The sequence below is a fragment of the Carettochelys insculpta genome, chromosome 1 (assembly GCF_033958435.1).
Source record: "Carettochelys insculpta isolate YL-2023 chromosome 1, ASM3395843v1, whole genome shotgun sequence".
NCBI lineage: Eukaryota > Metazoa > Chordata > Testudines > Carettochelyidae > Carettochelys > Carettochelys insculpta.
Window position 1 is genome coordinate 366,687,419 of NC_134137.1, and position 20,195 is coordinate 366,707,613.

At 43.8% G+C, this 20,195-nt stretch overlaps 1 protein-coding gene across 1 annotated transcript in view; it reads right to left on the bottom strand.

Annotated features, from left to right (window-relative positions):
• CAMK1D (calcium/calmodulin dependent protein kinase ID) overlaps nt 1-20,195 on the bottom strand; it is a 412,449-nt gene that overhangs the window by 24,837 nt on the left and 367,417 nt on the right. Inside the window, exons 7-8 of the mRNA XM_075017909.1 lie at nt 5,446-5,558; nt 2,255-2,333 (exon numbers count right to left, since the gene is read on the bottom strand). Coding sequence (XP_074874010.1) covers nt 2,255-2,333; nt 5,446-5,558 — 192 coding nt within the window. The remainder of the gene's footprint in view (nt 1-2,254; nt 2,334-5,445; nt 5,559-20,195) is intronic.

The following is a 20,195-nucleotide window of genomic DNA, read 5'->3' on the forward strand; positions in this document are numbered from 1 at the left end:
TAATGCAATCAGCAAGGAAACCAACATAGCAAGAAGACTATTTTTGCATTGCACAGATTTATAAACATCAAGTTACATCCCATATCATTACACAATCTACTGCTAGGAAATGGGCGATAATTTTCCTGTATGTGAATTAAAGCAACTTCAGTAGCACGTTGAGAAACACAGGGTATTACAAGGTTCATTGTGACCAGACAATCAGCAAGTCATCGTAATCTGCTTTAGCTCCAGTGTTCTGCTGTTTCAGCCTTTTCTTCTGTCTCAGATTTTAGAGTAACAATGAAACACAGACAAACAAATGCACACCAGTGAAAGGCCATACACCCTAAATCCTTATCTAGGAATCTGTTCCATTCCATCACTTAACATGCTTTCCAACTGGATAATGTAGCATGAGTCCAAGCTACATAATTTGCAAACTGTGCTGCAAGCACATTATATACCTAATATAGTTTTAGTTCCAGCCACCTAAACAACAGTTCTACAGAATTATGTTCAAGTCAGCAATAGGAGCAGATCTGACCAAAACAAAGTTCACTGGTCTGCAAGAGATCAGAATATATTTTTAATTGCCACGTTCATGATATATAACAAGTGGCTGTTATGTTTACAGCTCTGCAAATTCATTTTATACCAGTTCTGTACCTTGGTTGCACTCTCCATTCAAATATACTGCTGCAGTGGAGTTGTCTAATGTAACAGCATGCAGAACATAGCATATTGCACTCCCACTTGGCCAAAGAACAAGTACTGTCGTAAATTAACCGAGTGAACTTATTAGTTAGTGTTCAAGCTTGGTAACTATATGAATGGCTAAAGGAACATGAAGGAAGAACTTGAGGTGCAGAGGAAACATTATCCAGGGTACCATCCAACCAGCTTTATGAAACGAGACACTGGCCTGATACTCAGGAGATGTGGGTTCAATTCCAGCTTCTGACTTGTGCATGTTTTGGGACCGGTTCTACTCAAAATCTTCATCCGCAATTTAGATATGGGCATGCAGAGTTTGCTTATTGAGTCTGCAGATGATACCAAGCTGGGAGGGGTTGCAACTGCTTTGGAGGATAGGGTCATAATTCAAAATGATCTGGACAAACTGGAAAAATGGTCTGAAGTAAACAGGATGAAGTTTAATAAGGACAAATGCAAAGTACTCCACTTAGGAAGGAGCAATCAGTTTCACACATACAGAATGGGAAGCGACTGTCTAGGAAGGAGTATGGCAGAAAGGGATCTAGGGGTTATAGTGGACCACAAGTTACATAAGAGTCAACAATGTGATGCTGTTGCAAAAAAAAGCAAACATGATTCTGGGATGCATTAACAGGTGTGTTGCGAGCAAGACACGAGAAGTCATTCTTCCGCTCTAGTTCCCAGCTGAATTATGTCTATACTGCTATTTTATCTGAATTAGCTAATATAGATTAGCTAGCCACTGTTAAGAACATACCTTTTTTAATGCAGTGTAGAAATATCACTACCTTATGCCTCACCTGTGAAATGGGGATATCTCTGTCTCACAAGGGTGTTGTGAAGTAAAGTCCTTCAGGGGTTGCTAGGTGCTCAGACGCTACTAGGATGAAGGCCATATATGTAAGTAGATGGTGAATGTTAATGACATCCCCAATCTGAGTTTTAGCAAAATTCGGCATCGATTTGTGCTGGTGGAACCCCACTGCAGCAGTATAACTAACCAAGTGCAGCAATGAACTAATTATTCAATGATTTCAATGAGAGTACTGGCAAGTTAAAGTTAATCACAATTTTGCAAGTTCAGGGCCTAATTTAACGGACTGTCTATGCTTACCAGGAGATCAACCCATTCAAGGTCAATCTTCCAGAGTTCAATTCTGTGCATCTGGTCAATCTCTCTGGGGTTGGCAGTCGACCCCCTGTACTCCTCCTCTCACGAGAAGTAAGGGACGTCAACAGGAGAAATGCTCTCACTGACCTCTCTCAGTGAAAACAGACCTTACAGTCGACTGCAGATATGATGATTCTAGCTACGCAACTGCCATAGCTAGAACTGCATATCTGCAGTCAACGATAAGGTCTTGTGTAGATCAAGCCTCAGGCACAATGGAACAAGCAGGAAGGAGTAGAGGCCAAAGACAGGGGCTGCAGCAATAAGCCACTCAGCAAAGGCTCGTATACAGCATGTCCGAGCAAAGATTTTTCCCCTATATGCACAAATTAAAGTCTCATTGCTTGAGGTCATTGCAACAGAAGTAATGTGTTAGTTGCTTACCATGGATGCCGGGCTGCTTGCTCACAGGTATATCTTTTGTTAGGGTCTTTCTCCATCAAGTTCCGAATAAAATCTTTAGCTGTTAAAAATAAAATAAAATAAAATAAAATGAAATAAAATAAAATAAGCAAAAACAATTGGGCTGACCTCTGGAGAAGCAAGGACACATGCCACTGACATAGGACACAATGATGGTCTCCCCCACCCCCCATACAGGACTTTCATCAAAATGAAGCGTGCCATTCATAAGACTAACCCAATAGGCAAGATCAACAATAATAATAATAATAATAATTAATAATAATAAAGACACAGAAGTCAATCACCACATCTGAGCATACAGACTGAGTATTCCAACTCTATATTAGGGTGGTCAGACAGATATTTAAGTTTCCATATACCTATTTTAACCATTTAATCATGATTTAATAGGCATCCCTAGAAGTAAGCTAGCAGCTTCACAGAAGACATGGGGTTTGTGTGCTACATATTAAAATGGGACAACATAGCTGTGTCTACACGAGCTCCCCCTTTCAAAAGGGAGATGCCAATGAGACACTTCAAGATATGCTAATGAGGTGCTGCAATGAATATGCATTGCCTCATTAGCATAATGGCAGCCATGGCACTTTGAAAGTGCCACTTTTGATTGCATGGCTCATCTACTTGGGTCCCTTTTCAAAAGGACCTCACACGCTTTGAATTCCCCTTATTCCTATAACCAAATAGGAATAAGGGGATTTTGAAGTGTGTGGGGTCCTTTCAAAAAGGACACCATGTAGACAAGCCGTGCGCGATCAAAAGCGGCACTTTCAAAGTGCCATGGCCTCAATTATGCTAATGAGGCAATGCATATTCATCACATTGTCTCATTAGCATATCTTGAAGTCTCTCATTAGCATCCCCCTTTCGAAAGGGGGGCTAGTGTAGATGTAGCCCATGAGTGATGGTGACAAAAAGTAGGGAGGATATGAGGTGAAGAAAGATGAGGGCTACAGCGCCAGTGTTTACTCATTTCAGTCTTGTCACAACTGGGTTGTTTTTTTAAAGTTTTGGCTGCTGTTTTTTAAATATTGTGGCAGAGTCAGTCTCACTCCTGCGCCCCAGGTCCTCTGTTTAGTCGGCTGGCCCAACCATATGAATCCCATTACCCTTGCCTGCGGCAGGGGGTGATCTGGGGGGGAACCCGGTCCCCACCCATTCGTTCACGTTTCCGGCCCAGGGACCCTGGATGGCCGCTACCAGTGAGGGCTGACTCCCTTCAGCCTTGCCCCTGCAGCTCCTCTCCCTAGGCCACTTCCCCCAGACGATTCCCTCTGGTACGTCCTTCCACTAGCAGTAGCCGTGGCAGCAAGCCCCCTCCTTTGTTTGGCTCCTCCGGCTGACCAGTTCCTCAAAGTCTCTGGTGGAGCTTCAACCCCCTCCCTAACCCTCAGAGTGGGGCAGTCCAGCCTCCCGGGTTGCTGAGGCTCCTCTCCTCTTTTGTGGTCTTTGGTGTTCCTCTAAGTCTCCTTACTTCTATTCACTCGCCTCCCAAACTTTCCTTATCCACCCTCCCCGTGTCCTGCATGGAGAAGGGCTTATAAAGGTATCCCTGAGTAGGATCAGCTGACCGTAATTGATTTAGGGCAGCCTACTCCTCAGCTGCTCCCACTTTGATTGTCAGCTTCGTCTCTGCTCCCTTTTCACTCCTCTCTCTCCTCTCCTGGCCCCACCCTGCCACAATATCAAACATAAGAAAGGGAGATGATGGTGAAAACCACCAGCTCACTTGGGCTCAAGGCCGTGTGTTTTCAGGAGACTTTTAAATGATATAGAGAAGACCACTGAAGGGAGGACATCAAAAGTGTATGGGCAGCCTGAAAAATAAGACCTACGTGCCTTTCTGAGAAGGAGGAGTTAAGTGGCTTGATTTAGGTGTCATGTTAAGCCTATCTATCTGAGGGGAAATTCCCAAAAGCACTTTATGGATTTCTCAGGAAAAGTCCCGCTGACTTTCACCTTTGTGCTCCCAAATTCCCAAACTGTTCTTCGGCATGGATTTCTGCCATCACAGTGTTATCTGGACACCAGATGCACACAGTATGAAATTTTCTAGTGCAAGGTAGCTTTTAGCTGCCCCAAGCACAATCCTGCCCTGGACTCCAATACGTACATGGTTAGCCCATCCTGTCTCCTGTGCTGCACCAGATACACTGGTATTTTTAACATGCTAATTTGCCAGAAATAGCACACGTACATCTGTCTGAGATGGAAATTATACCTCCAATTCCAATGTACACAGACCTTAATGACATGGCTGGTTACACAGCAAGTCTGTGGCAAATTCATAAATGGAATCCAGAATGCCAGATTCCCACCCTAGTGCTAAAACTACTAGATCGCATGTCCTCCCTTCCCTAGGGGATTGATGGGTTTTTTTAATTCCTTTGTTGTTTTAGCCATTTCCATTTGGAAGCCATTGATTTTCTGGGCTGTTTCTTTTCTGTTTATACTCCAGAGATTCATCAATCAGACCATCCATAGATGTTCAGGAAAAGTGCTGAATTAGTCTGTTTTCTGTTATGAGAGACAGATGAAAAGTGTGCATTTTATTTGGATGTGCTGGAAAAATGAAAGTATATTGTTTTCTTGGGGCTGAATGCTAATTCTCATTTCGGTGTCATAGCTACAAGTCAAGTTTTGAAGTTTTATGCTGCAGGGAGACTATTTAATATGAATAGTCTCTGCGGGGTAGCCGTGTTAGTCTGTATCTGCAAAAATGATGAGAAGTCTTGTGGCACCTTATAGACTAACAGATATATTGAAGCATTAGCTTTCATGGGCAAAGACCCGCTTCACCAGATGCCAATGCATCTGCACTCTCTAAAGCAGATGCATCTGACAAAGTGGGTCTTTGTCCATGGAAGCGTATGCTCCGATACATCTGTTAGTCAATAAGGTGTCACAGGACTTCTCGTTGTTTCATTAAATATGAGGGTCTCACAGAAATAATTTCCCAGGAGGCTTAAAAATATTTGGGTAACAATCCTGCTGTCAGTTGAACATATAGTTCCCTCTCACCTCAAGTTAGCAGGAATTAGGAATACTGTGGAGATTCAAATTTCACCTTTGGAAAGTGCACATGGTAGACTACAGTAATACATAGGAATGTGCAAGGAATGGTGACTAAAATTAAATGAACTCCTTACCAGACTCTGAGATGTCATCCCAATATGGAGAATCAAATTCATATTCCGCCTTCAGAATCTGCTCAAAGAGCTTGGAGTCATTTTCATCATAGAATGGAGGATATCCACAGAGCCTAACAGACAAAACAGATCAGGGAACATTTTAATCACGTCTGACCTAGGGAGAAAGTAATAAACAAGGAGGAGGAATTCATATGTGCGAATCATGACGGAAAAGCATGACGCATTCAAGCTTCCCCAATGGGTCACATGCTCCTCTGACAGATGTTCTCTTTGTTCAGAAGCAAGTGCCTTGCTGCACCTACGAAGTCCTGATCGCTGAAGGCCCAATCCCAACTCCTGTGTGAGGAGGAGTTTTATGTAAGTATTCTCCAAGGAAACCCAGAGCACAGCTGCTGCTACAGCCTCTGAGGTGCAGAGGCATCTGTGTCCTGCACCCCTTGCTCTTGCTCTCTTTCCAGGGGGTGCTTGGCCAGTGGACTCACACAATCAAACATGAGAGCCATGACTCTCCCCACTCGATCCATCCCTGCCCAGGAGGTGCAGCAGAGTGAGCTTTCACAGAGTGCTGCTCCACGTTGCAGAGAAAGATCAGAACTTCCTGCATGGCCCCTATCTCAGTGAGGACATTTCTCCATGGTCTTCCTTTGTTCTTCTCAAGTCTCTGGCCCCCAAACTCCCCCCACCTGGCCACAATTTAGAATAATAGAACACTAGAACTGGAAGGGACCTCAAGAGGTCATCAAGTCCAGTTCCTTGCCCTCATAGCAATCAACTTTAGCTTCTTTCCAGTAGTTTAGGGTCAATACAACTCCAATCTGGTGACAGTGCAGAGACTCACTAGGCTGGCAGGTATCACTGACCCTTGGGACACTGGAATGCATGAAGTAAGCATGGCACCTGTAGCAAGTTCTGAGCACTCTCTGGGTACATCCACACTACAGCCTCACAATAGCTGTGCTTTTGTTAGCTCACTAAAAACAGCGGTCAGGGTGTAGACACAAGTATAAACAGCCTTGTCCTCTGGGCACTGGGTACATACTTGAGTGTGCGGCCTGTGCTCAAGCCTGTGCCCTAACTGATATTTTTAGCAAACTAACTAGAGGTGAGCTAGCATGGCTATGTCTATGTGAGCTGCCATTCACAGCTGCAGTCCATCTTGTGCCAGAAGCACTGGCAGTGAGAAGGTTCCTTGCCCCAAACTCCCATTCATCTTACTCTTAATGTTCCACAGAAAATAAAACTGCTGAATCACTGCTAAGGAAAAGCTGTAATTATCAATCATTATTATTTTAATTTAGGTAACCCAGAATGTACTCGGTATTGTAAACCCACACAGTCTCTGCCTCAAAGAGTTTACAATTAAAATGGGGAAAGAAATATATTGATAAATAGTGAGGGAAAGTGGAGATAGTAGAATTATAATTTTATTATATATGAATACAATTAAATAAATATGTTCTAGCGGTACCTGGCTGTTTCTCAACCTATCCATTATTGTTTGGCTAATTTCTTGTAGGTGTCATGTCTATCATTCTATATTCCTGTCATATTTATTTAGCTCAAGCCCTCGTAGTATCTAGATGCTAACATTGCGTATTTGACAAAGAACTACATATATTTTAATGCTTGATGTTTTGCATCCATAAAATTAAAAAAGATCTAATCCTGGAGTTCTTGTTTTATCTTTCTTTAGGCAAATCTCCAGGGCCTATGTATTTATGACTAGACATTTTGGAAGCTTAGTAGTAAGATAATTAAAATGTTAGCATACATAAAACATTGTCTGTTTGGTTAGATCAGATGAGCAGTGGCATTTTAATTAAAGCATTCAAATATTTTCCCCAGCTGTCTTGTTTTACATACAAGTCTGAACACCACCATTGTCAAATGACAAATTTACTTTAGAGAGTGATACAGCATTTAAGCAAATTGAGCTTTTGCTTATAGTAGCACAGGACATTTCTATCTGCTATGTCTACACTCATCTGCACCAATCTTCATCATCAACAACAACAACAACAAGTCTTGTGGCACCTTATAGACTATTAGGTATTGTGGAGCATACGCTTTCGTGGGCAAAGACCCGCTTCATCAAATGCATAACTCATGTATCTCATAACTCATCAGATACATAACTCATGCATCTGATGAAGCGGGTCTTTGCCCACGAAAGCTTATGCTCCAAAATATGTTAGTCTATAAAGTGCCACAAGACTTCTTCTTGTTTTCGAAACTACAGACTAACACGGCTACCTCTCTGATAATCTTCATGAGTTATCTTTAGGTTAGGTTAGGTTAGTTCTCATGCTGTCACTTGAACAGTGCAGGGGTCATATGCTTTCATAATGTTCTGTCCTGTGTCAAAGCTGGCAGGTTACAGCTATGAGGAACAGGCATTTACAGCCTGTATTAGCAACAACAGAGCTGAGGTAAGTGAAATCACCCAGAATCTCAGCAGAGAATTTGCCTGTTAAAATGCTAGAGCCTGCAGTACATTCATAATGGCTGACAGAAAGAATTTTTGTTTTGCCCCCAAATCATTTTCAGCTGACTTTTGCAACTGAGCTTTCAGTACAGTATTCCAGTTGTGCACTAGTTTGATAAATACAGTAAACTCTTTTATATCTGGCATTCTACCATCTGGAACTCTCAAATAACTGGCATTTTAACCATAAGTAAATTTTAGTTAAGTTTTCCATACGTACGGTACAGTAAAACCTCGAGAAGTGCGATTTCGCTTTGCGCTTAACTCGCATTAATGCAAGTTTAAATGCAAATTGAAATCCCCCAACCCGCCCCTGCACACAGCAGCTTGCTGCAGGGTTTCAGGAGCCCAGCGTGCAGACAGAGGCTTGCAGAGTGGTTTCTCTCAGCTGGGAAAAATGGCACTGCAAGCAGCTGTGAGAAGCTGGGCTGCGTGGTAGCCCCCAACACACTCCCCAGCTGGGGGAAGCCAGCGGGAGCTGGCTTGGTGGCTGGCAGCTTCTCCCACCCAGGGGAAACAGGAGGCTGGAACAATGGCAGAGTACTACTGCTCCTTGGCTTCACCCAGCTGGGGGAAGCCAGGGAGCAGCAGAGCTCTGCAGAAGCTCCAGCCACCCATTTCCCCCAGCCTGGGGAACTCCAGGGATCTCCGCACCCCTCCCCCAATTTACGTGAAATTTGATTTACATGGAGGTTGCCCAGGACGCAACCTCTGCGTAAATCGAGGGATTACTGTATAGTGAGAGTAAATACAAATAAATACAGTAAATACAGTATACGTTTACAGCATACAATACCACAGTTGTTGGTAAATAAAGCACTCTGCATACATTTTTGTTTGTTTCTTCATATCTAATATTGGTTGATTTTTCTTTTTTTTTAGTGTTATGCCTTGCTAGGTCCCAGGGCTGCCAGATATGAAAGAATTTACGGCAGTGCTATGTTGCTGTCAAAATCTATATTGGAGAAGCTCTGATCATCAAGACACATGCCTAAAAACATTTTCTGGACTAGCAGTGCAACTCTCCTGAACACCCAGACTAATCTGGAAAAAAGGCTACTTCTATACTAGCCCAAAACTTTGAAACGCCATGCAAATGGCCATTTTGAAGTTTACTAATGAAGCGCTGAAATAAATATTCAGCGCCTCATTAGCATGCAGGTGGCTGCTGCACTTTGAAATTGCTGCAGCTCACCACTGCGTGGCTCATCCAGATGGGGCTCCTCTTCAAAAGGACCCCGGCAACTTCGAAATCCCCTTATTCCTATCAGTAGCTTTTGCATCTCTACTTCAGCACTAGTTGCATAATAACAACTATACTATTGAATAGTAACAGAGAGATAGCCATGTTAGTCTATATACTATTAAAACAAAAAAGCAATCCAGTAGCACTTTAAAGACTAACAAAATAATTTATTAGCTGGTGAGCTTTCGTGGGACAGACCCACTTCTTCAGACCAAAGCCTTACTGTTCAGGTATGGCTATGGCCTGAAGAAGTGGGTCTGTCCCAGAAAAGCTCACCACCTAATAAACTATACTATATTATAATTGTGTTACAAATAGCAGTAGGTAGTCTTTCGTGTTCGACGATGACATCATGAGCTTGCACAGGCTCATCGGTTGTGGACTCGCATGTGCCTGAAGAGACCAAGCTTTGAACAGCATGGGCGTTCACAGTAGGGACAAGGGAATTGTTCTGGTTCTGTTGGTGAGGCTGCTGCTATTGCTTTCTTCCTCTCACGAGCATCAATGAGGTGTACGTGTCGCTGCTCTTCAAAGTTGTCATATGCGTGTTGTACGAGAGCACGCCAGCCTGTTCAGTCTTTTGCATGCTGCTCTAGCTGATCTGGTTTTAAACTGGCATAAGCAATGTTGGCCTTCACGCTGTCTTTATATATATAGTTTATATATATATATATATGAGCAAATATATATTGCTCATGCCGGTTTAAAACCAGATATATACCACTGGACCTAACCAGGTTATTCACAGAATCACAGGCACATTCTCATGTTCCTCAACTAACATCATATATGCCATCATGTGCCAACAATGCCCAGATGCTCTGTACATTGGACAAACTTCTAACTCCCTTAGACAAAGAATTAATGGGCACAAAACAGACCTAAAAACACTCCAGATCCACAAACCGGTTAGTCAACATTTTAATGGAGTGGGCCATTCTATTAATGACTTAAGAGTTTGCATCTTACTGAAGAAAAATTTCACACCACTCTTGAAAGGGAGACAGCCAAGCTGTCTTTTATATTCAAATTCGGCACATTAACACGTGGTTTGAACCGGAATGGGAATTTTCTGAGTCGCTATAGGTGCTCGTTTGCATACTTGGCTTAATCTAATTCTTGACCTCCCCTGCACTTCTACCCCTCTACTCTCTGATTTGCTCACCTTGATCATTTTTTTCTGATTTGTCCTCCTTGATTACTGTTTTTGGTTCTGTGTGCCTTAAATATTGAGTCTGTTCTGGTCTGGCTATGGGCTGAAGAAGTGGGTCTGTCCCACGAAAGCTCACCTAATACATTATTTTGTTAGTCTTTAAAGTGCTACTTGACTTCTTGTTTATTTTTTTCATGGAACACCTATTCACAGAATGAGAACACCAGTGTTCCATAGAGCACAGTTTGGGAAACACTGGCTTTAGGGTATGTCTGCTCTAACAGCTTTTGTTGACAAAACTTATGTCGACACCCAAAAGTGACAAAACAAGTATCACAAGAGGGTGTGCACACTTGCTGCTTCTGTCGACAGATCGTGTCCATCGGCAGTTTGAGCAATGTGCGGTGAGCATGTATCCTACGGTGCAGTGTTGTGGGAAGGCAAAGCTGATATCTGCACATGTTGTGATTCCCTCCCACTTCTTCCACAGCAACTTCAGCTGCTTGGAGCAGAGCAGCAGCTCATGAGTAGCTCTGTGAGCTCTCAGCCCTAAGGACTGCCAAAGCAGCACAGCAACCTGTCCCCCTCTTCCTGCAGGGGCAGACTGCCGGGCAGAAGGGGAGCAGTCCAAGATTTGCTCCTTCTTTGCTCCCCATATGGATACTTCCCAGACCCAGAGGTATGAAAAGGAACGGGTCCCTGCCTGAAGAGCAGCAGATATCAAACTCTAAGCAGAGCCACCAGGGCAGGCCTTGTGGAATACTGGCAGCAGCCAGTTCTGTCAACAAAACAAGCAGCAGATTCTATACTGGGTCTTTGTCAAGAGTGAAGAGAAGGGAAAAGAAAAAGTCTCTCATGCAGGTGGAAGTTTTTTGTCACCAAAACTGGATGTTTTTCCTGACCAAAGTTGCATTGAAGTGTGTGCGCTCTGACTGTTTTATCACCAAAAGGCAGTGTCAACATATCCTTATTCTTCCTGGTTCAGACCCCCTGGTGGACGTGGGTGTTTGGGACTAACTGTCATAGCTTCTGCCACAAACAATGTTGCCTTCTAACATAAACACTTGTGTGATCTCACGGAGGAGAAAGGTAATGCACCCAGAGTAGTTAGCTTCAGTTCTGGCAAGCTAATCAGTACAGAAGCAGAGTGCACAGCATGCTTGAGTGAACATGAAATGTACCTCCAATTTCTTTGCATGCTGACATTAAGCCCGGTGATGAATTGACCCCTTCCACATAAAATGATCAGAGCAAATTCACTATTGACAAAAGCCACTGAATTGTAAGGAAGTGTGATGGAAATAAAGAGGCAGGAATCAGTGGAATTCCTGCAGAAATGTTAAAAAGTGATAGATCAGCTAGTTTTTAATGACTACACACATTGTTCAATATCCCCTGGAGAAGAAAGTCAGTCCATCCAATGGGGGGGAAAAAAGACTTTATTTTCCCACTTTGGAAACAAGGGTAGAAAACAGACCCTTGCAGCTATCACAGCAATACTCTTATCCTTCCCAGATAAAGTTTTCCTTCTGACTTGTTGGCCCAAGCTGATGATAGCTTAAGGAGAAAGAGACCACAACAGGCTGGGTCTACTTCTGCCCATTCCATGAAAGAGCACCTCTTAACAGGGTGGCAACTCGTCAAAAAGACATGAGAATTTAATCATCCCAGTTTACACTTCTCTTGGCTCTGATGTGAATTGTTCTTTCACACCCTTGCCTGATACAGAACTTGCATAATACTCCCCTAAGGTTTTCTTGAACTCAAGGTTGATCAAATTCAATAAAATTTTTAATTCAAGAAAGCTAGCATTGTAAACAACAGGAGTAAGTGAAAAAATCTGTAAGATATTAAATACTCATGTTATTTATAATGCAGAGCCAGCTTTTTGCCCTGGGGGTTATTTGAACCCACTTAATATGTTGATAATTTTACTCTGTGTGTTAACTGCCAGTTCAGTTAGCCTTACAAATATTTTATAGAGAGCACTGGGCCAGATCTTGATCTCTGGTACATCAGAATAAATCTGAATAACTCTGTGGGAATTTGCAGTGTTACTCTGGAATTAGTGTGGTATAACTGAAGTTGAAATTTGTTCTCTCACCACTCTGCCGCAGACTGGCCTTCCTACCAGGTGTCCCATTGGGGCAAGTGCGCTCATGAAAGGACAATAAGATGTTCTCACACCAGCTAAGCACTTACACTGAAATCAAGATTGAATATGTTTCTAGGTGTGCTGTGGCTCAGGGGTGAGCAAACTTAATGCAATCCAAACCAATGGAAATTTCAGTTATGTCACCATGCACCTTCACATTCTAATGGTGTCATTTTCGAAAGCACTGAAGACACTTGGGAACCAAGGGGCTCACCTGCTCAGCTCACCCCCAAAAGGTGTTCCCCTACCTGTACTAGGCTATTGGGAACGTAGTGTGAAGATCTGTAAGGGCAGGGAATGAGTGGGAGGGAAATATAAACTTATGAACTTGTGACCTCTGAATTACATGTACAAGTAAAACTGCTGTTTATTTAAATAAAATATATATAAAATTTACATAAAATTAGTTGCACAGATTTCAACAATTGAATTATTCCCCTGATGCTTATTTATTTATGTATTTATTTATGTCCTTTTTTGTTTCGACCAACCTACAGGGTGGACAAAATATCCCACTCTTTCCTTGGGTGGGCTCTTATCCTGTGATCTGGATATAAGAGGCTCCATAGCCCTTGGCCAATCTCCTGCATTTCCCAGTGTCCTCCTCTAAAAACAAACAAAGTAAGTCCTGAGGAAATTACAAGCCCCAGCTCTTGCGGTCTGCACGCTCCTTCCTGTTCCAGTGAACAGACATGTGCATGCCCTGTCAGCCTGCTCTAGCGAGAGGTATAACTCATTCTAAGTGTACAGTATGCTGATTGCTTTGGCTGAGGTACACAAGTGAGGTTTACAGAAGTTTATGGCTGAAAAATGTTCCATCTTCAGGTAATTGCAGGGACAGATGGTGGCAGTTAAACCCTGATCTGTGCTAGGAAGCCATACAGCAGCATATGCCCAAGCAAGAGCTCAGGGCGGGAGTTCCCTTGGGATAAGCAGTCCTTCTCACTGCTCCTGTGCACCATTCTATAGAGTAATGGTTCTCAAAGTGTGGGTGGGGACCCCATACTGGATTGCAACCCAATTTTAATGGGGTCACCAGATCTGATGTTAGGCAAACTGCATTAATCATCTTTGATGCCTCTCAGGACAGAGAGTGGAGCTCAGGGTTACAGGCCTACAGCCTGTGGCTAAAGCCCTGGGACTCTGGACCCCAGGGTAGCTGGAGTCACGTGACCTCAGGCTTCTGCCCCTTCCCCCGCCTCCACGGGGTGTCCTGTAGTAACTTTTGTTGTCAGAAAAGGGTCACAGTGCAATGAAGTTTGAAGACCCCTGCTTTAGAGGAAGGTGCTCCACTCTCTGCATTGGTCAGCTCTGCTGGCAGATCCAGAAGGGTGTCTTTTCCCTACTCCATTCAGATATTTGCATGTTCTTCTCATCACAGGTGCCATGAACAAGCTCTTGCTCCAGCTAGTTAGTTAATATCCCCGATATACACACTTTTGTAAAGTTTCCTACCATGTGCAGTGCATCTGAATCTGCTCATAGGTGAACTGGTGTAGGGTAAAACTCTGTTAGCGTGGAACATAGGGAAATGCCTCCGTGTAGCTGGCAGTGTTCACCTGAAACACCCATCCTGCTAGTAGTAAGTGGTTCTGCCAACACACTGAATCAGATGGTTCAGTACTTCCACTTAGATATATAGGAGACAGCAGCAATCTCATAGAGCAGAGGTATGCAAAGTAGGGGGTGGACCCCATCGAGGAGGGGTGTGCAATTTCATAAGGGGGGTGCAGCAGGCTCAGCTGCTGGGTCTCAGGCTCATCCATCTCATTAAAAATGTTAAAATAAGTTACTGTTTTATGTCGGATTAATATAATTATTACATTCTACCTACTTTTTATTCTTACCCATGCCAAAAGTTTTTGGGTTTTTTTAATATGAACATAACCAAAATTTCCATCAGTTTGGATTATATTAGACTGGTTGTGGGGCCTTGTTACTTGCAGGGATGAAAAGTAGGGCCCGGCATAAAAAGTTTGCTCAATCCTGTCCTAGAGAAAGATGGGTGGGCATCGCAGCCCTGTGAGAGGAGAAAACAAACAAGGGTCGAAGGTGTGAGCAGACTTTTATGTCCTCTCATTGCTAATTTGTTTAATAGAGCAAGAGCCCAGGAAGAGTGAATGTTTGAATGTTACACAGAGCATGGACTGGCTTTGCAAGGCAAAATGAGAAAGGACTCAGCTCAGAGTTCTGAAGATGTCCCACATGAAATTTGTGATGACAGTAAGTTCTCAAGGAGTTCTGCTTTCTGGGCTAAAGTCCAAGGTCCTTACCCAGTGTTTACTTGATACCTACTGATCCCAAATACCTCTGACTTAGATTTGGCGCATTGTGAAGTTCCTGTGTGAAAAAAATGACTTCACTCTCTGGGGTTCTGCTCTGTTTCTTTAGGTATGTAAACAGTAGAAATAAAATACACACTCTCTCTCCAGTGGGAAAGTCCTAGTTTGCCGAGGGAGAGTTTCAATCAGCTGTTAGTGCACAGCATTTTCTTGCATCTTCACCAAAGAAATAAGCACTTGAAGGACTATTTCAGGGTCTTTCCATATCAGTAATAGCAAACAGCTGTTTTTTATGGTTTCTCTGTGCCTACCATTTCCAGACTTCCCCACATGTACTCCCACACCCACTAATCAAATAAATAAAGTGGGTTGCTAATAAAAGAAAACTAGCCAGATATGCAAAAGAGGACCATGCTGTTTAAGGTTCTGGGGAAAGTACTGTAGGAGCCTGCATAATGTACATATTTTCTTCCCAAAACAAAATAAAATGCCACCCAACCTCCTGCTGCATAATGGTTGTGATTCCACTTCGTGGGGTGCTCTACACATCACTTGCAGATTGTCAGCATATGGCTAGTAATGCAGGACATAGTAGGGTGAGTCATGCACACTCTGTACAGCTACGTGAGCACACACTGAAATCTCTGTGTGAGGGGGTGTACGAAACCCACACTAGCAAGGTTAAGAAGTAGCTCTCGGGCCCAAGCGCCCTGCTAAGCCACACCTGAATAGCCTGCACAAGCTGGAGATGGGGCTCAAAAGAGAAAGCTGAGCAGCTCAAAGGAGAATAGGCAGTGGACAGGAGCAGACCTATGCTCAGAGCTCTGGCAAAGTACTTCCCAAGAGCATCGGCCTGAGACTTGGAAAAACAGACCTGATAGGAAGAGGAGAGACTGGTGAAGGTCAGAGACTTTATTTGCGATTCTGTAATTTATGCTGTGAGCAGAAGAGCAACTTGGGTAGAAAGTAGTCCAGGGAGCAGAGACACAGCTTCCTAAAGTGTAGAACACAGATGCCCACCATTGGGCTCCAGATTGGAACCCAGTAGAGAAGATGGACCTGGCCTCCTACAGCCACTCCCAAAAGACAGGGTATCAGCAGAAGCTTTTACTTCAGCAGAGTCTAGCTAGAGAAGACCCTGACTGTTCAAGGGCCCAGACCCACTAAGTGCCCATACTGAGGTGAAAGCCCTGAAACCCCTGGGGAAATTGAAGACTAGGCTATGGCTGAAACAAAGACACCGCCTGCTGCATCCCAACTGCTTCCAAGGCAGCACTGAGGGGTGAGCGCTCCCCTTTAATGCTGTGTATTTGGGCCATGCTGGAGTCATACGGCGTGGATAGCAGACTGATATGGTTGCTGAAGGATAACAATGACAATGTGGAGGCAGCGGTGAGAACATGTGGGGAGTTAGGAAGTTGGTTTAAAACAAGTAGAGGTACGAGACAAGGAGATCTAATATCACCAAGTATCTTCATCGCACATCTGGAGAGAGTGATGGACAAGATCAAGGAAGAGGTAGAAGGGGTATCTGTGCACAGGAAAAGAATTAACAACTTGGGGTTCGAGGATAATATAGTTATCATTGAGGAAGATGAGGAGAAGCTAGCAAAAACGGTGCAGGTGTTAAACGAACAAGGGAAGCGGTACAGACTGATTATGAACATCGATAAAACAAAAACAATGGTATTTGGAAATAAGGAAATAGGAAGGAAAATCAGAGTCGTTGGTATTGAACTAGAAAATGTAGAGAAGTTCACATATCTGGTGAGCATCATAATGTATGATCTATACTGTAAGAAGGAAATAGGGACTAGAATAGCAAAAGGAAGAGCGAGTTTGAAGGCGATGGATAAGATCTGGAAAAGAAACGCAATTAGCTTAAGAATGAAGCTGAGTGTCTTGAAAACGTGTGTATTCAGCAGCATGTTGTAAGCATGTGAGACATGGGTGATAATGAAAGATTCAAAAAGAAGAATTTTGGCATTCAAAAGGAGTTGTTATAGAAAGATTCTGAGAATAGGATGGATGCAGAAGGTCACCAATCAGGAATTATATAGGAAGATACAGCCTAAAGAGAACCTGCTGCAGAAGGTTATAAAATGGAAGCGACAACTATTTGGGCATATTTGCAGAATGAACGATGAATGAAAAATCAAGACCCTCGTATTCGGCATAATGGATGGTTCTAACAGGAGAGGCAGACCCCACAGGAAATGGATAGTTGATATAGTAGATTGGTGCAGAGCTAGTCTACAGAAACTAAGCCACTCCACACTGGACAGGGAAAGATGGAAGGAAATAGTAAGAAAGGCATCAGACACCAACAGGTGCTGAGCCCACGGTTATTGATGATGATGATGATGATGATGATGAATGGGTGTTGGTAAGGCCTGGGACAGACAGGTCTGATATTGGAGCAACGACTTGTACAGTAAATAGTCCATATGTTATTTATTGTTGGAATATACATCTTTTTGTCATTCGCAGCAGAGGCACTCACTCTAAAGCTATATCTACATGAAATAAGCTATTTTGATGAATAACGTCTACACGTCCTCCAGGCTGGCAACGTCGACGTTGGGCAGCACTACATCGAAGTAGGCACTGCAGGGGAGCGTCTACACACCAAAGCGGCCCACATTGAAATAAGGGTGCCAGGAACAGCTGCAGACAGGGTCACAGGGCGGACTCAACAGCCAGCCGCTCCCTTAAAGGGACCCTCCCAGACACACTTGCACTAAACAGCACAAGATCCACAGAGCCGACAACTGGTTGCAGACCCTGTGCATGCAGCATGGATCCCCAGCTGCAGCAGCAGCAGCCAGAAGCCCTGGGCTAAGGGGTGCTGCACACGGTGACCATAGAGCCCCGCAGGGGCTGGAGAGAGCGTCTCTCAACCCCTCAGCTGATGGCTGCCATGGCGGACCCCGCTATTTCGATGTTGCGGGACGCGGATCGGCTACACGTGCCCTACTTCGACGGTCAACGTCGAAGTAGGGCGCTATTCCCATCTCCTCATGAGGATAGCGACTTCGATGTCTCGCCGCCTTATGTTGATTTCAACTTTGAAATAGCGCTCGCCAGGTGTAGACGTGGCGGGTGCTATTTTGAAGTTGGCGCGGCTACTTCGAAGTAGCCGGCACGTGTAGACGCGGCTTTACTGACACAACCACCTCTGATTGAAGTGTATGGCTCCCCAGGGTACTGTAGCATGGAGAACACAGCTCATTAACAAGGATAAAGAAACTATGGGAAGGCTGATTTTGGACTGTATTTTCCCAGGGTTTAACTCTGGCAATGTGGCATGTCTCTACATAGGTAACCACACTCTGCTGTCACTAATTCCCCCTGCAGTGTCAATTGCACATTGTTATTCAGGTCTTTTTCTAAATTTTACAGAAATGATGTTGGGTACTGATAAACCTGCCACCGTTCTCTCTGTGAGCGGCTGTGTCTCAGTGGTAGTGGAAACTATTTCCAGTATCTCAAGCTGTTACATTTTGTACGATACTTTGGGAAAATTACAGGATAAAGTGTTATATAATGTAGGTGGTTAGTATCATTTCATAAATGTCTATCTTCTCCTAAAAAACAACCCAACAACAGGGATAGCATGCTCTTTGGGAAAGGGACCACCTTCTATTGACCATTGTTGCTTAACAAATCCTAACAATGTAATGATGCTACTTCATCAATGATTCATTAAATATAAGTAATCAGAGATTCAAGCAGAACATACTGCAGCCCAGGGCTCTTCTCAATTTTATAACGTGATTTTCTGTTTTTTGATTCCATTAACTTAATCTTCACCATTTCCAGGAGCTGAAAGACCAGAGTTTTAGCCACCTGACATTCATAAACCCGTCCATATAGGTCTAAACCCATGTGATAGGAATGTGATAAAGTCTCCCACTCTTTTTTCTATTACACAGAACACATACCAAAACTACCTTGTCACCCATGGGAAACAGAGCCCAACAATGAAGCTACTTCAAACTGAAAAATGTTACAACTGGAATAACAGGAAGTTTCAAGCTGCTGAAATTAGTTCTTCAGAGTAAGGATTTTTGAGTTTTAAACTAAAAGACCCTACCATTATTGCAGATCTTGGAATCTGGATGTGATTAAAAAGAAGCATTAGTGGCTGGTATTAGAAGAAGAGTATTATTATTTAACACGCCTTTATGTATCAGGTTTACATTTTTCTGTGTCACTATGATTATATAGCCAAATATCAATGCACAAGAAATAGCTTATTTTCTCAATATCGTAAGCTCAAGACTATCTTGGGAGAGTTTGTTTAGATGTATCATAGAATCATAGAGTTGAAGAGACCTCAGGAGGTTATCAAGGCCAAGCACTTGCTCAAAGCAGGAATAGTTCCAACTAAATCATCTCAATCAGGGCTCTGTCAAACCAGAACCCTAAAAACCTCTAGTGATATCCTAGTCCAGTGCTTCACCACTCTCCTGGGCTACGTCTACACGTGCACCCAACTTCGAAATAGCTTATTTCGATGTTGCGACATCGAAATAGGCTATTTCGATGAATAACGTCTACACGTCCTCCAGGGCTGGCAACGTCGATGTTCAACTTCGACGTTGCTCAGCCCAACATCGAAATAGGCACAGCGAGGGAACGTCTACACGCCAAAGTAGCACACATCGAAATAAGGGAGCCAGGCACAGCTGCAGACAGGGTCACGGGGCGGACTCAACAGCAAGTCGCTCCCTTAAAGGGCCCCTCCCAGACACACTTTCATTAAACAGTGCAAGATACACAGAGCCAACAACTAGTTGCAGACCCTGTATATGAAGCACGGACCCCCAGCTGCAGCAGCAGCAGCCAGAAGCCCTGGGCTAAGGGCTGCTGCCCACGGTGACCACAGAGCCCCGCAAGGGCTGGAGAGAGAGTATCTCTCAACCCCCCAGCTGATGGCCGCCATGGAGGACCCCGCTATTTCGATGTTGCGGGACGCGGATCGTCTACACGTCCCTACTTCGATGTTGAACGTCGAAGTAGGGCGCTATTCCCATCCCCTCATGGGGTTAGCGACTTCGACGTCTCGCCGCCTAACGTCGATTTCAACTTCGAAATAGCGCCCAACACGTGTAGACGTGACGGGCGCTATTTCGAAGTTACTGCCGCTACTTCGAAGTAGCGTGCACGTGTAGACGCAGCTCTGGTGAAACAGTTTTTCCTAATATCCACCTTAGACCACTCCCACAGCAGCTCTTTGACCATTGCTCCTTGTTCTGTCATCTGTCACCCCTAAAAACAGCCTCTCTCCATTCTCCTAGTAATCCCCTGAGGTAATTGAAGGCTGCTATCAAATCCCACCTCACTCTTCTCTTGTAGTTAAATCACTAATAGTAACGATATTTTAAAACATTTTTCATTAATGCCTTACTTCTAATTTGGGT